We start from the raw sequence: 15,568 nt of genomic DNA, 5'->3' as shown, positions 1-15,568 counted from the left end.
GCCAGATGGTAAATGGTTACTGGATGAGCAGAACCCAAAAGGAAATGGTATATTTTGAAAAGGTGACTATCACAAACACAAAAGGAAAAAATGAAAGACACCATACATGCTTTAAATTAGAAAGATGGAACACGGTAAGGCAATGTCTTTTTTAGACTTTATAAAATGTACTTACTAAAAAGAAAAGACATGAAGGTAGAAATCACACAAATTTACTATTTAGAAGAATACAAAAGAATTAAAAATTCTTGTATTACCTAAAATAAATGAAAGTATTTTGGGGTTACTTCACAGGTAGAGGCAGAAACTCATCTATTAAATACAAAGTCAGACAGAGTTAATGGATAGACAAGTGAATGGATCTAAAGAGATGAGATACAATTCATCCCCTTAAGCAGTGATGTAATCAGTTACGTTAGCTGGTCCTTACAACCGATTCTCAACTTCTTGAATAAACCTAACTTGGTTGTGATGTGTTTCTCACATATTGCTGGGTCAAACTCGTACTGTTCAAATGCTTTTGTTTGGGTTAAGGGTAGCCTTCATTTTTCATACTTTTCTTCTATATTCATAAAATATGCTATGAACTATTTATACCTTTCCTGCAAACTCAGTGTTTGCTGGATGTTTTGTAGAATTTGTTAGTAAGACTGTTTAGTTGGCATTTCTTTCTGTGAGAAGATTTTTCTTCTGTGGTTTAAGTCTTTAATTTTCTACAAGTTTCCCAAATCTGTCCTTCTGACCCACACATCCAATTATATCAACTTAAACTAACACACTGAGGTCAGCAGTTGATTCTTCCTGACACACCCACAGTCATGTCACCATCTTCATCCCAGATCCTATTGATGCTTTTGCTTTGCTCAATCTTCCTAACACTCTCAGGTTAGCTTCCATAAGTTTTACAGTCAATCTACTATGTTAGCTGCACTGTTGTACTCTCCAGTTATTTTTAGTCTCTAGTTCATTGCTATCTACCCCATCTTTACTATTTCTATTTTATTTGGGGATGTGTGTGTACATGTCTGTGTGGGCAGCTGTACCCACCAGTTCATCATGCACATAGGAAAGCCAGATGCTGGCAGGTGGTATTGCTCTCTATTGCAGTGCTTCTCCACCTGTGGGCCATGACTCCTCTGGGAGGTAAACAACCTTTTTACAGGGTCACATTTCAGATATCCTGCATATGAGGTATTTATATTATGATTCATAACAGTAACAAAGTTGCAGTTATAAAGTAGCAACAAAATAAGTTTTTGGCTGGGAGGCGGCACAACATGAGGGATTGTAGTACAGAGTCTCAGCATTAGGAAGGTGGAGGACTACTGCCATACTGTTTTCCAACTTAGTTTTTGAGGTATGGTATCTCACCGAATCGGAAGCTTGCCACTAAGCTAGACTAACTGGGCAGTGAGGCCCCAGGGTCCTCCTGCTTCTGTCACCTAGCCTTGGGTTATAGGTGTGCACTACCATGTTTGACTTTTACATAGGTGGCAAAATTTGAACTGGGGTCCTGGTGCTCACTCGGTAAGCCCTTTACCCACTGAGCTATCTATCTCCCTGGCCCTCTGTTTTATGTCAATGAGAAGAATATCACATTACTCCTATCTAGTTCTCAGAAGTGTATGGCTATTATTCTTCAGCCTCTAATGCTGCAAAGCAAATGTTAAAAGTCCACAAATCCACAGTGTGTGTGTGTTGCTTTATCATGAATTCCGACGGTGCTTTCCTGACAACAGACATTTTCTAATTTCCCTTGTGTTTCTTTGAGTCACAAGCTATTCAAAAAAAACATTAATTTTCAAACACATAAGAAACTATCACATATTTAAATTAATGGCACCTGTGAACATAGACTAAATTTTTATGAAACTGGTTATATTTGACCACGATTAAATATTCTTTGTGGTCAAAAAGAATGCTGTGGTTGTGGGATACAGTGCTCTAGACCTATCCACCCATTACATCAAGTGTGTAAACACTCTTATTGAAATGGTTTTTTCTTGTTGATTTTTCTCTGCTCTTCCAACACCTACTAAGAAATTATTTCAAACCACCCACAATAATAATGGATTTGGCAATTTCTTTTGTGATTCTTTTCCTTTCTTTTCTTCCCTTTTCTTCTCTTTTCTTTTCTTTTGCTTACTAGATTTTAAAGGTATATTAGCTACATATCAATTTAAAATTGTATTGTCCTTGTATAGCTAGCTTACTGATGCTGGAAATCAATATTATCTCAAAGTCAATATAGTCACAGCTTTTGTGTCTCTCAGTGACTATAACGTTATATATGTTTCTTAAAGAAATATTGCTTGTAATGAGCATCTAATGGGACTTTTCTAATTTACTCTATACAACTCGCTTGTACTGTCTGTCTGTCAGTGTACGTGCACTGTGTATGTCTGTCAGTGAATCTGCAGTTATCACTGCTAACCACATGCTATTTACCATGCTTCCTTTCTTGTAAGCAGAGGTGCTTACATTTTTCATAATGAATGTTTATTCTCACCCCATTTTCATTCTTGTCAAGTTACACTGTCTCTAGGTCTCCAGCTAATCAGTAATCTTACCCGACCCACATTGTACTCAGCATCCGTCTACATCCGTCCACACTTACCACCCTCTGTCCTCTGTTCTTCCCACAACCCTCCGTCCGTAAGTACTCACCCTGCCCTGACCACCACAGTGAAAGCACCACGGACTTCGCTCTAAGACACTGCATTCCCAGCTCCACAGAGATCAGGCAGAAAAGAACAAGATGAGGACAAATGTGGTGCTGCACTCTGGGAAGGCCAGCATCTCGTTGCTCTCGAGCACATGCTTGCTATGCTGTAAAAAAACAGCTGTGCCAAGAGCGGCCTTTCTGCCCCTTACTGCACTAAACCATTTTTGAAGTTGGCACTATAAAACTCCATCTTCATGTATTAAGAAAATAAGAGAGAAAAAGATGGTGTTTCCTACTAAAGAAACCAGCCAGCTTTAGGGAAGCTGGGTTATCAGGCACCTCAGAAGCACCCAGTTTCGGTTTCACAGTTGCCACACATGCCAAGTTAAACACAAGACAAAGCGAAGTAGGAAGGAGAACTGCAAACAGTGAGGCTGATCAATCTGTAAACTGTTTTAAGTCCATCAGCCAGCATAGCAACATACACCATCAGCCAGAATAGCAACATACACCATCAGCCAGCATAGCAACATACACCATCAGCCAGCATAGCAACATACACCATCAGCCAGCATAGCAACATACACCATCAGCCAGCATAGCAGCATACACCATCAGCCAGTATAGTTAACATACACCATCAGCCAGCATAGCAACATACACCATCAGCCAGCATAGCAACATACACCATCAGCCAGTATAGTTAACATACACCATCAGCCAGCATAGCAACATACACCATCAGCCAGCAGAGCAACATACACCATCAGCCAGCATAGCAACATACACCATCAGCCAGCATAGCAACATACACCCTCAGCCAGCATAGCAACATACACCATCAGCCAGTATAGTAACATACACCATCAGTCAGTATAGTTAACATACACCATTGCCATTATAGCAACATACAGAAGACAATGCCCTTTAATTGACAGAAACTGGATCACATGGATCATTTAGAGAAACACATACAAGAATAAATTAGATACTAATCTTTATGTACAAAGTCTTAAACTCAGAGGTCAAGGCATGATAAATGTGTGTTTTCCTAATACATGGCCCTTTAAAAGGCACTGGCTAATGTGTCTTGTAGCATACAGTGTACCTTCAAAAGGAATTTGCTTTTTAACATCCTTATTTTTCTTAGATCCTCTTGCCTTGCTTGAGAGTGCTGGGATTAAAGGCCAGTGCTACTACACCCAGTCTGAATTCTTTTTATTTAATAAAAGAGTAACATACAAGTCTGAGTCGCAATATACTGAATACAAAGCATTAATGTAAATTTTTAATTTTTTGGAACTGGACGATTTTTTAAATGTCTAGCTAATTTAATCCAAATAGTAAAAGAGCTAGTTCACTCATTACTTTTATTTGTCACAGGAAACCAGACACTGGACTATGACAATATTAAACAACAAGAACAGGGTAGACACCATGGTCATGGCCTATGTTCCAGTCCCTCTGAGGATGAGGCAGGAAGACTACTGCATTGAACCAAGACTAAGCCAGATTGTAGCAACAGCCTGCCTTAAAATAGATAAAGAATTAATCAATCAGAAAACAAAGATGGGAATTGCTTAATTGTAGTTAAATATATGAGGATCAATATCAAAGCACAATGATAGGGTCACAGGGTGGGCTTTTATTCAGAAACCTTTCTAAATTGCAGAAATCATGTTTTTAGCTTGCTTTCAGTTGCTGTGATGAACCACTCTGAGCCAAGGCAATCTGAAGAGGAAGGGTTTATTGGCTTACAGTTTGTAGTTCATCATGGAGGGAAGCCAAGAAAGGAACCAGGAGGCAGACGCTGAAGCAGAGGCCATGGAGGAGCGCTGCTTACTAGCTTGGTCTCCATGGCTTGTCTGGAGTGCCACTGCCTGCAGTAAATCTGGGCACTCCCCTACAAATTATTACTTAAGAAAATTATACAGATATGCCCATAGACCAACAGGTTCCATTTTCCCAAATGACGAGTTTATATCAAGTTGAAAAACAACCGACCAACCGGCCAACCGACTGATACAAAGGACAGGAATGACTTAGTAATCCCGAGTACAGAGTACTGTGTCTTTGGAAAACCACTGGTAACAGTGGTAGAACTATCTCATTCAAGAGATTTGCAAGTCACAACATTTGTTTGAATTGTGATTTGATTTGGAAAGAAAAAAATCAAAGCATACAATTCCCCATAGGAACAGAGTGCAATTTCACTGCCAACTGGTGTGTTAAGTTTGAGCTACCAACTCAAACAATGTAAGGTCCTAGCAAAACATAATCCTGTCAGTGGCACTGAGGGTGACAGGAAGGTAGGGACAGCACCACTTCACCATCTTCCCATGTGAACCTGTCAACATGATTACACTAGATAAGCAAGTCAGGAAAGGAGGGGTCAGCTTCTATTTCTACAATGTTTCCTACATTCAATAATGCAAACATGTTAGCATTTACTATATAAAGAAACCTTAAATGGTGAATGGCACAAATATTACAAGTACTTGCTTCGAGACCATTGGCAGTTCGCATCATTCCCAAGGCAAAACTCCATGTCAGTTGTCAGCATAAACTCCTTTTCTTCATTTGCTTCCTAGGTTTTTAGTATTCCACATGAATTTGCAAATTGCCCTTTCCAACTCTGTGAAGAATTGAGTTGGAGGGGTTTGCAGCCACACAGGAGAAATATATAACACACATAATTTATGTTTGTACCATGATTACCTAACAGTATATACAGCATCACCTTTGATCCCAGTATTATCTAACAGTATGTACAGCATACACCTTTGATCCCAGTATTCAGGAGGCAGAGGCAGACACACCTCTCTGAGTTCAAGGCCAGCCTGGTCTACAGAGTAAATCCCAGGACAACCAAAGGTACGTAGAGAGACCCTGTCTCAAAGAAAAACAAAACAAAACCCAAAACCAAAAACAAAGAAAAACACTCCAAACCAATATACATAAGCACTAACAGAGCTTTCAAAGAAAATCAATAACAAAAAGGAATGGAAAGGTTAGAAGTAATGAGGTGTGTGTGATTTAGTGGCCATGCATTCTTTAGAACATGAGCTGTGTGTACCTGTAAACAAATGAACTGGTCAGCTTGTCAAGGAGAAAGATGCAGAACCAAGAATCAGGATGATCATGCACTCTTGGCAAAGAAAATATGTCCCTCAGTGAACCCAAGATGAGTAGGAGGAGCATCAATATGAACTAACCAGTAACCCCAGATCTCTCTAGGACTCAACCACCAATCAAAGAAAACACATGGAGAGACTCACTGCTCTAGCTGCATATGTAGCAGAGAATGGCCTAGTCCTGTGAAGGTTCTATGCCCCAGTATAGGGGAATGCCAGGACTGGAAATGGGAGTGGGTGGGTTGGAGAGCAGGGGTCAGGGGAGAGGATAGGGGATTTTTGGAAGGGGAACTAGGAAAGGGGATAGCATTTGAAATGTAAAACAAGAAGATATCTACAAAAGAAAAAAAGAAGAAAAAGAAAGACAACTAGTGAAGTACAGGATCATCCCCAGCCCTACCCACTGCTTAAAAATGAAACACTGCACCCAGCCAAGCATGGCGGGTCATGCATGCAGTCTTAGCATAATGTCGGGACTAGTCCTGTAGTCCTGGATGAGACAATAAAACAACAACAAGCAAACAAGTGACACAAGTAAACAAAAAAGGCCCCATTGTGTTCAGGGGTGACCACATAAGAGGCTAAAGGATAAAAGATAAAATAATATAAGTAACTGGAAATTTTCTACGGACATTTTATCTCTGTATTAGGAAAGATTCCCTACTACCCACAAAGTCAAAACTTTGATAGATTTAAGATTAAAGTTAAGGATTTTTATACCATCATCAAAAACAATAGATGACTGACATAATTGAAATTTTGATACTGAACATTCAAAAAAAAAATCTAGGCTATCAACAAGAAATAGACAGGCAAAATAAGACAGGCAAAGATAAACACAAATTGCTAGTCAAAGATATGCAGAAATGATCAACCTCTTAGTAAAATAAAACCAACATGACACCCTATTTAACAGCTGTCAAAATAGCAAAATGAGGACTGGAGAGATGGGTCAGAGGTTAAGAGTCCTGACTGCTCTTCAGGAGGACTCAGTTCAGGTTCCAGCATCCACATGGCACTTGTAACTATTATTTCAGTCCTAGGGAATCTGATGCCCTCTTCTGGCCTCCACAGGCATGAGACACATACATGTTTCCCAGACATACAGGTAGGCAAAACACTCGGACACATGAAATAAGGAAATTTTAATTTAAAAATATAAAATGCAGAATATTGCAAAATACCATACTTTGGAAAAATCTGAAATAAAAACTAGCTATACATTGTTGGTGAGGGTAAAGATTTGTTTTGTCATTTTCTGAACAATGTGGCGGGAGTTAATCACTCTGTACAGAGAAATTTTTCCTCTGGCCTTCCTGACACACACAGGAAGACACATGACATGATCACTGGGACCCAAGAGTGGCAGTCGGACTGGGGATCATTCATAACTAATTTGTGACTTGTACAGAACTGAAATGACTGCAGTTAGAAGCATCTGTCAGGACGTAGGACTGGCACAGCGAAGGGCAGGAAGATAACGGTGAGTAGAGTAAAGAACACCACCATGCGAATGAGAGAATTCCTCTAAATAACTCTAAGCTGATGAAACACCTAGATCAACAGCTAACTGTTGCATAGGTGCGTGCATATGCAGTAGAAATCCTTTCATGCCAAGATGACTGAGCACTCTATAAATACACGAGAAATACTGGCATCCACCTGCTTGTTACAAGTTCACAGACTTAATGGGGCACAAACCAAGTCTCATTCTAAGCTAAGTAGAAATACAAATGTGGCAGAGTCAGTTTGCACTCCTTGCTCAGCTTTGAGCATGTATGTGCTCCTGTTCTATCCCTCTTCACTCCCTCCATCCCCCTTCCTAATCTTGCCTCCCACTTTCCTTCCTCTGTCTTGAGGTCTCACTCAGTATCTGACAGTGTCAAATTCACTATCTTCCTGTCTCAGCCTCCCAAATGATAGGACTACAGGCATAAACCACCACATCTATTGTCAATTTCTCTTTGAAAAATGCTTTGATAATCTTCCCAAATCCTTCTATCTCTAAGTCTATACTACTACTTTAACTTTCCTAACTTGCTACTCATATGGAATGATTTTCCTTTTATCCACCTCCCTTGTTCATTCACATAAAATAAAAACCCCTCAGTGGGTATAGAGAGAATTTAGAAAAGTGACCCAGCAGCAGTGTTCAGCTCTAACCAAGTACTGGGCATTGGGGGAGCATTGTGAACATTGGGGCATTGGGGGTGCATTGTGAACCAATGGTAAGGAGGGAGAATAATAATATAGTCCTGTGCCACATAAATGTGTTCAACGACAAGTTTCCCTTCAGTGATGGTGCCACAAGACTGTATTTTCAGTGACATAACTGAGTGTTGGCTGTGTGTGATGGTCCCATAGTTAAAACCTCATAGGACACATTTCTAACAGTGCACTTATTTGGGGTTAAGGAAGAAAGGAGAAAACACCAAAGAGATGGTGATTTTCACAGTCCAGTCTAGCATTCCCCAGTGAGCAAGGTTAACTTAAGCACTGAGTCTGACACGTACTCATGCTAGCCACGCATTACTGATTCTGTCTGGCACTACACTTCAAATTACATGCTCTCTGTAGTTTCCATCCAAGGATCTCAAATATCAGTTTTCTGGGTACAACACTCCTTCATATTGAAGTGAGAATTTTGGAATTGGGTGTAGCTCAGGAGTCAAGTGGCTGCTGTCCAATATCCCATGTTCAATCCCAGAAATTTTTTAAAAAGTGTAAAATGTATTGAGTGATTAAATTTTAACCCAGCAGCTTCTGCTTTACTCTGACTACTGCCTACTTAACAGCAATAATAACTGCCCCCCCCCATACGGCATTCAAATAATGCAAGGATTGATAAATAGAGAAATCAAACTTTTGTTAGTGACCAAGAACAGCACTGGAAATCTCTGAAGGGGCAACCATTTTATTAAAAGAAAGCTATAATTAGAGTATTTAAACTACCTTAAATGTGAGCTAGAAAGATGGTTAATTCAGTAATGTGTTTGTCTCTGACAAGCTGAGTTTGGAACCCCAACACCCACATAAAAGTGTGCCCATAATCACAACACCAGAGAAGTAGAGACAGAAGGGCCCCTAAGGCCCCCAGGGCACCCACACTAATTAACTGGTAAGCCCTGGATTCAGTGAGAGATCTGTCTCAAAAATAAGGTAGAAGGAACTGGAACGATGGTTCAGAGGTTGAGTACTGACTGATCAGGCAGCTATAATCCTAGCTACTTTGAAAGCTGAAACAGGGAGATCACAAGTTCAAGGCCATCCAGGGCAACATAACGACCCCCTGTCCTTAATTTAAAAAGTTTGACAGGGCAGGACTGTAACTCAGTGGCTCTACCACCGAGACTTCCAGAATTATTATGAGGCCCAGGTTCAACCTCTAGTACTGTAGTAAATAGACAAATGATAAAATAAACATACTATACACATATAAATCAATATTACATTATCAGTAGCCTTCTTTCAGATTAAGAATAGTGTAACTCACTTTATTCAGTTTAGAACTTGGCTAGACAAGCTGAGGCCACGTGAGCAACCATCATTCAGGAAAAGGGATGTCCTAGTACTGCTGCCTGACAGGGCTGTGGAGGCGGCTCAGAGGTTCAGAGTGCTCACTGCTCTTTCAGAGCGCCCAGGCTCACAACTACAGGGTCACTGCTGCCTGGAACTCCAGCTCCTGAGATTTAATCACTCCAGTCTCCTCTGGCCTCAGTGGGCACCTGTGCATACATGTAAAAATCTATACATAGACATACTTCCTTTTAAAATGTAATACTCAAAACACTGTCGCATACAAAGTAAAAACTACCCCTCCAGTACTGTCTACACAAAGATCAGGTTTGCATGCTAAGAAGCTTCACAATTCCTCCTCAGAACTGATATGGCAATAAATGTATTTGCTATGCTTTCACTGGGCCACTCCTCAGTGGACAACAGTGCAGTTCAAATGCAAAATCAGAATATATAACACATATAATTTATGCGTATACCATGATTACCTAACAGTAGGTACAGTATCTAACTTTTCAAATGATAGTTTTGAAAGTAATTTTATCATGTACTCCAATGAGGTCACTTTTCTCATTTAAACTTTTCAAAATTTCTTTCTACAAGGCGCTTTTATTTTAGCTTGCATCTCTACAAGAAGTGAACCCAGATAATCAGTCGTGCCCTTTGCTGTACTACTGCACACCAATGCAGACCTTCCGGCATCTGTACGCATGTTCTTCTCTCACTGCAATTCAATATAAGTACTTAAGAGCAGCTAGCAGTATAATCCCACATGATATTGCATCTGTGTTTACATCTGACTCTTATCATGTGCTTAGGCATGACTTATAAAGGAGAAAAAAAAGGCAAAAAAACCCACTATGAAATATTTTAAAAATAGTCCCAATATAGCTTTTTCATATATCAAAGTCACTAAAATTATAAAACAGAAATATATGTAATTTCAAAAATATTGAAGGCTAGACAAAAAAAGAAACAACAATAATAATTATTCCTCATACTGTTTTACCAGAGTCATCTATCCAAGTGACTGATGTTTGTAGTCTGTAAGATACTTCTGATGTTTGGCTTCATGCTAGAATTTCATACTGTGTGAACTCTGATAAGTTCCTTAACTCATGAAAAAAAGAAAAGAATTATACTCATTCATGGAGATCTCAGGAAGTAGGATAGCAGCAAATTAAAGAGAAATGATATGAAAAACTGTATTTACAGACAATCCCTGGGAAATTCACACAGACTTATGTGACAAGTCAGGTTAGTCCTATTTATTCAAGACAGACGGTGTGAGTACTACATTATGGCAGTCACCATTGCATTTCTACAGCTATATTACAATAAACAGGGAAAGAACTGCTTCTAATTTTTGACTGAGTGCAAGGCTTAAGGTTTATAGTTATCTTAACATAGCCATAGAAACACAAACAAGAGCATAACTAAATATTTAAGAGTTTCATGTTATTATTTATAGGCCAAAGTTATCATCTCAGTGTACATCTCAGTTTACTTAAGGTAGTAATTAACAAATAGCTTAAAAATCATTAAAGCCTCAAAAATTTGTTCTTCTTAATTTATAACTGATCGATTTAAAGCTAATGTGCTGCAGGATTCTTCACTAAAGATGTGTATGGAATGAGAAGGGACCACCACTCATAAGAGGCTCACAGGACCAAAGATCAAACCAAAGGCTTCAAGCACACAACAGGAGCCTAGCGTCCACCTCAGTTCCCCAGCCTATCTCCCGTCTTCAGTTTATGTAGGGAAATCACTCCCCAGTACTATCTATCAGCCACTTCATTGAAACCTCCTTTACCATACCTAACCACGGACATCTTTAACATTTGAAAATGCGTTTTTTCAAAACCCCTACTATCAACAATAACAACAACAGCAGCAATAACAACAGGTTAAATAGTACAGTGGTGAATATACAAAATAAATATAGTTATTTCATTTTCTTTCTCAAATCTAAAACCAAACTTTTTATAACTGCTTTAATGTGATACCAAAGAGTACAATCACAAGATTTTAAAGCTTAAATGTGTGAGTATATTCATATGATATTCATGTGAACACATTTCTACCTTTGTGGTATCAGTAAACTAAAAAGCACTTAGGCTGGTTTTAAAGGCTCGGAAGGACACAGAAGGATTCCCTATCAGTACAGAAGACCCACAGCTTCTGATGCTACAATAGTCGTTTTTCCTAGCATCCTCTACTGGTGGTTTTCCAAGACAGCAAGAAGAAATGATGCTAATGATAGAAAGGTATGTGCCTGCTATTCCATCTAAGGTGAATTAGTCAGCATGCAGTCATCAAGAGCTAGAGCTCATTTGTCAAGAATAAAAACGGGAAAGGAAAAGAATAGAACTTTGGGAAAGAGAAAATATTTTAAAATACAACAAAGCATCACATTCTAAATAGTAAACATCAATTTCATCAATTCTTCTGCCATTCCTCTAGTCACCTAGCATCACCACAGCATCCTCACACAAGGCCCCATGATGTAGGCAAGCCTGCTCAACCCTTCACCCTTGTTAAGTTACAATTCTTAGTGCTGTCATCAGCGTCCTAGCCTATAGCCATATTATAGAAGGAAAATAAAAACGTTTTGCTGCTGGCTTAGCCATAAAATATGTATTTCAAAATGAATACAAATATTATTTATACATAAATAATATAAAATATATCCATTACTATTTCCCATTTTATATACCACTACTTATTCATTTAAATGGATTTTAAGAGTTAACATTTTTCCAGACAATCCTCTGCTGAAACATCTGCAACTTAAATATGACTGCATTGCTGAGAAATATTGACCAGTACCTATCCCCAGATTTCACAACACAATGCATATAACTTCGTTCTTAATGGCTGCAATGGTGAGCGATAGATGAAAGCATTTGAGAACAAAAAGGAAATACAAAGAGAGAGCCAAAAGTGATGGAAACGGGAGATACCTGTGGTAGCAACGAGCTCTCTCGCACACCTTTTGTTTTCTCCGAGAAATGCATACTGCAGTCAAGACATTTCAGGCACAAGAGCCCCAAATCTGTTTTTCTAATATTAAACACAAAGGAAAAACACTGACAGCAAGCCTGGTAAATAAATCCCTCCCTTGAAAAGGAAGGCAGCAAAAAGGAGGCTGACATAGACGCAGGAAAAAAACTAAACACCATCTTATTTCTACCTGCACAAGTTGCCATTTGCTGCAGCGATCAAGAATCTCCTTTTTCCTGTTGATTTCAAGCACCTTTCAGAAGAGCCTTCCCCCGTTAAGTCATCTGTTGATATGCCTTACGTATGTGATATTTTAATATCACAGGGTTGCTAGGAAAAAAATCCATTCTTTCCTGTTCAGGTAAACATGTTTACAGCAGCTGCACAGACACTGGGTGGTTCAGACTCACATGTCACACACATGTCGTCAGCAATAAGAAAAGCCCCTTTCTCTGGCGATTAACATTTTAAATAATGTAAGAGCAGTGAACAGCCCTCTCCTAACCAACTTACCTTTCATAAAGCCACATCAGCAATAGCAGCAACAGCTCAATGTAGAACAGACACTATTTGACGCTAGAAGCAGGAAATTACAATTGCGGTAGTCTGTGCTCAGGTCCTTGCCACAACCAGTCACCTCTCCACAATGACGCTACCAACACACCTTTCCCTTCGAAAGAACGAGCAGGCTTCTCCGAAATGCAACGTTTATCTGAACAACTGAAAAATCATTCATGGCACCGGGGATTTTAATGTGGGCTCAGATATATTCAAAATGTGTTTAAAACCGAGAAGAAACCTCTTTGGAACAGCCTAAAATCTTTGTATCTGCTTCTAGACAGGAAATCCCACACAAAATCTAAAATTGCCAGGAAAGGTTACAAAACCTGGCGTTTGGCATCCCGGAGGGGAGGGAGCAATGCAGGCCGGGCGGGGGTGGGGCGTGGGGGCGCGCCAGGGTTGCCACTTAAACAGGATTTCCTAGTTCTCTGGACAACACATCGATGCCATCAGGGGCGCATTTATTCCCCCAATCTTAAAAACTCGTCGTTCAACACCCCGCAGGAGCCCCACGGAGCCACTGGGTGCGAAAGGCATGAGGAATTCCTTATATAGCCGCGGCCGCAGCAGCACAGGGCTGTGGCCGCCCATCACCACACGCAGGTACCCGGGCGGGGGCATCCCTCGGCCGCCGCCGCAGGGACTGTCCAGACAATGACCAGGAGCAGAGGCTGTCCGCGCTGGAGCCGCGAGCACACACTCGCCTAAGAGAGGCACCATCCAGCAACTCCCGCGTCTCCCTACGTTGGGAGAGCCCACGGGGCACCCACCGACACAAGTCGGGGTGTTTCATTCTCTCCTAGTGCCTGTGGCTTTTTTTCCCTTTAAAACAAAACAAACAAAACAAAACAAAACAAAACAAAAAACCCACCACCAACAACAACAAAAAACTCTGTGGTCAGGCCGAGGAGTGTGTTTCCCTGGCACATCCGCGGAAATCAATACCCCGCGCAGCTGCACCGCGAGCCGCAGCCCCGTGCGCTCGTCGGGCCGCCCGCCCCCTCCCCCACCCGCCCCACTCGCGACTGTGAGCGCCAGCCCAGCTCCATTATCTGTCCTCTGCTGGCGCATTGGGCCCAGGTAACAACTTCCCCAAACCGAAAGAACCAAAGCGAGGCGCATGCACACAGCCCCGTGCCCGCCCGGACTCGGCTGCCCGGGCGTCCCGACCTGTCTGTGCTATTTCCCGGCCCGCAGGCGGCGAGTCCACGCACACACCCGCCCCGTGGCAGCAGCTAGGAGCCACTAGAGCGTGCCCGGCCCCCGACGGGCACCGCAGGCGCGGGGTTCCAGCCCCCTGGGCGCCGACTCACGCCGGCCCCGCGCGTCCCCATCCCCGCCCGCCCGCGAGCGCGCGGGGCGCAACTTTCCCGCGGGCGCCCGACCGGGCGCGCAGCGCCCGCTCCCGCGCACACGCGCGCACGGCCGACACGCAGCCGACACGCAACCAGCCCGCGGCCGCCCGTCCTCTCCCGCCCGCGCCCGCCCCGCAGCCCGCGCCCGCCCGCCGCAAGTTTGTTCCCCGCCGCTGCGGCCTGCGCGGAGAGAGGATCGCGCGCGGGGAGGCGCCGAGGGGCAGCAAGAGTGGAGAAAGTGCGGAAAGAAGCAACAGCCGCTCCACCCGCGGGCGGAAAAGTGGCCGGGCGCGGCGGCGGGATGCGGCGCAGCTAACGGTCCCCGGCGGCCGCCGGAGCCGCTAGGCGCAGAGGCAGGTAAGACATAACGGTCCAGTCCAGCAGCCGCGGCGGCGGCGGCAGCGGCGGCGGCAGCGGCAGCGGGGCGCACTACTTTACTTTCCCACTCTACTCGGCCCGGCCCCGCCGCCGCCCCCGGCCCGCTTGGCCCTGCGCCCCTCGCCCGGCCGCCCGCTGCCCGCCGCCGCACCGGGCCCCTCCGCCACTCACCGTTATTGCGCCGCGGGTTCGCCTGCTTTCTGCGCTTACACCTGGGGCCATCCGCCATGATCCTCTCGCTTGTGTCTAAATGCTCGAGTCACCTCCTCCCTCCCTCCCTCCCTCCCTCCCCTTCCCCCCCCCACCCGCGGCCTCCACCCCTCCCCCTCCCCACCGCACCTGGTTTACGACACTCGAGGCTTTACGACATCACCTTCCTAACACCTAGCGGCGCTCGCTCTACGGCCGGAACCTTGTTGCTAGGGCCGGGGTGGTTTGCGGCAGCCTTGGACGCTGCAGAGTTTGAATCTTGAAGGCGAGGGAAAAGTTTTGCTCAGGTGTGGTGGAGTAGCGGAGAATAGTGCTGGGGCTCTGGGGACAGGAATGGGAGGCGACAGCGTGGCTTCCTAGGCCAGGTTGAGCTGGCGGCATGGGCCACACCCGCTCATCCCCCACGCAGACGAGTTGCGCACTTTGCGGAGACCCGCGCGCTCCTGCTGTTGGTGCGGCGACCCGCACGTGCGCGCCGGGGACGTGGACAGCCGGGACGCGTCGCTCGCGAGCTACCTGGCTCGTTCTGCTGCCTTCCTCCCCTCCCACGGACGCGCGGGTTTCCCCAGCCTACCCGGACGGGAAGTGACTGCAGTTAGGTTGAACTTCAGCAGGACAGAGAGGCCCGCAAGAAATTCCGCTCACAGGAAAGCAGCATGAGTAATCCCCCGCACGGTGCCAGCGCCTAGATCACCTGTCACCCTGCCTATCCTATCCTGCAGGATCCCAGGGTGGCCATACTCAGG

At 43.6% G+C, this 15,568-nt stretch overlaps 1 protein-coding gene and 1 long non-coding RNA gene across 19 annotated transcripts in view; one reads left to right on the top strand and one right to left on the bottom strand.

Moving 5' to 3' along the window:
- Zeb1 (zinc finger E-box binding homeobox 1) overlaps window positions 1-15,424 on the bottom strand; it is a 184,142-nt gene extending 168,718 nt beyond the window's left edge. For 2 of the 18 annotated variants that reach the window (XM_030250405.1, XM_030250400.1), the window contains exons 1-2: window positions 14,050-14,223; window positions 12,832-13,038 (exon numbers count right to left, since the gene is read on the bottom strand). Coding sequence is in view for 4 of the 18 variants with exons in the window: in NM_011546.3 (NP_035676.1) it covers window positions 14,784-14,841 (58 nt within the window). In the remaining 14 variants the exon portion in view is untranslated. Of the gene's footprint in view, window positions 1-12,278; window positions 13,894-14,049; window positions 14,224-14,783; window positions 14,892-14,951 lie in introns of those variants that run through there. The other 16 variants (XM_030250404.1, XM_006525769.3, XM_030250403.1 and 13 more) reach the window with 14 other exon arrangements.
- Gm10125 (predicted gene 10125) overlaps window positions 14,314-15,568 on the top strand; it is a 100,937-nt gene continuing 99,682 nt past the window's right edge. The window contains exon 1 of the long non-coding RNA NR_033552.1: window positions 14,314-14,591. This is a non-coding gene — a long non-coding RNA (predicted gene 10125). The remainder of the gene's footprint in view (window positions 14,592-15,568) is intronic.

The sequence above is a fragment of the Mus musculus genome, chromosome 18 (genome assembly GCF_000001635.26).
Source record: "Mus musculus strain C57BL/6J chromosome 18, GRCm38.p6 C57BL/6J".
Taxonomy (NCBI): Eukaryota; Metazoa; Chordata; class Mammalia; order Rodentia; family Muridae; genus Mus; species Mus musculus.
The sequence above is the reverse complement of the archived record's forward strand: the minus strand, read 5'-3'. Positions and strand labels throughout refer to the sequence as shown.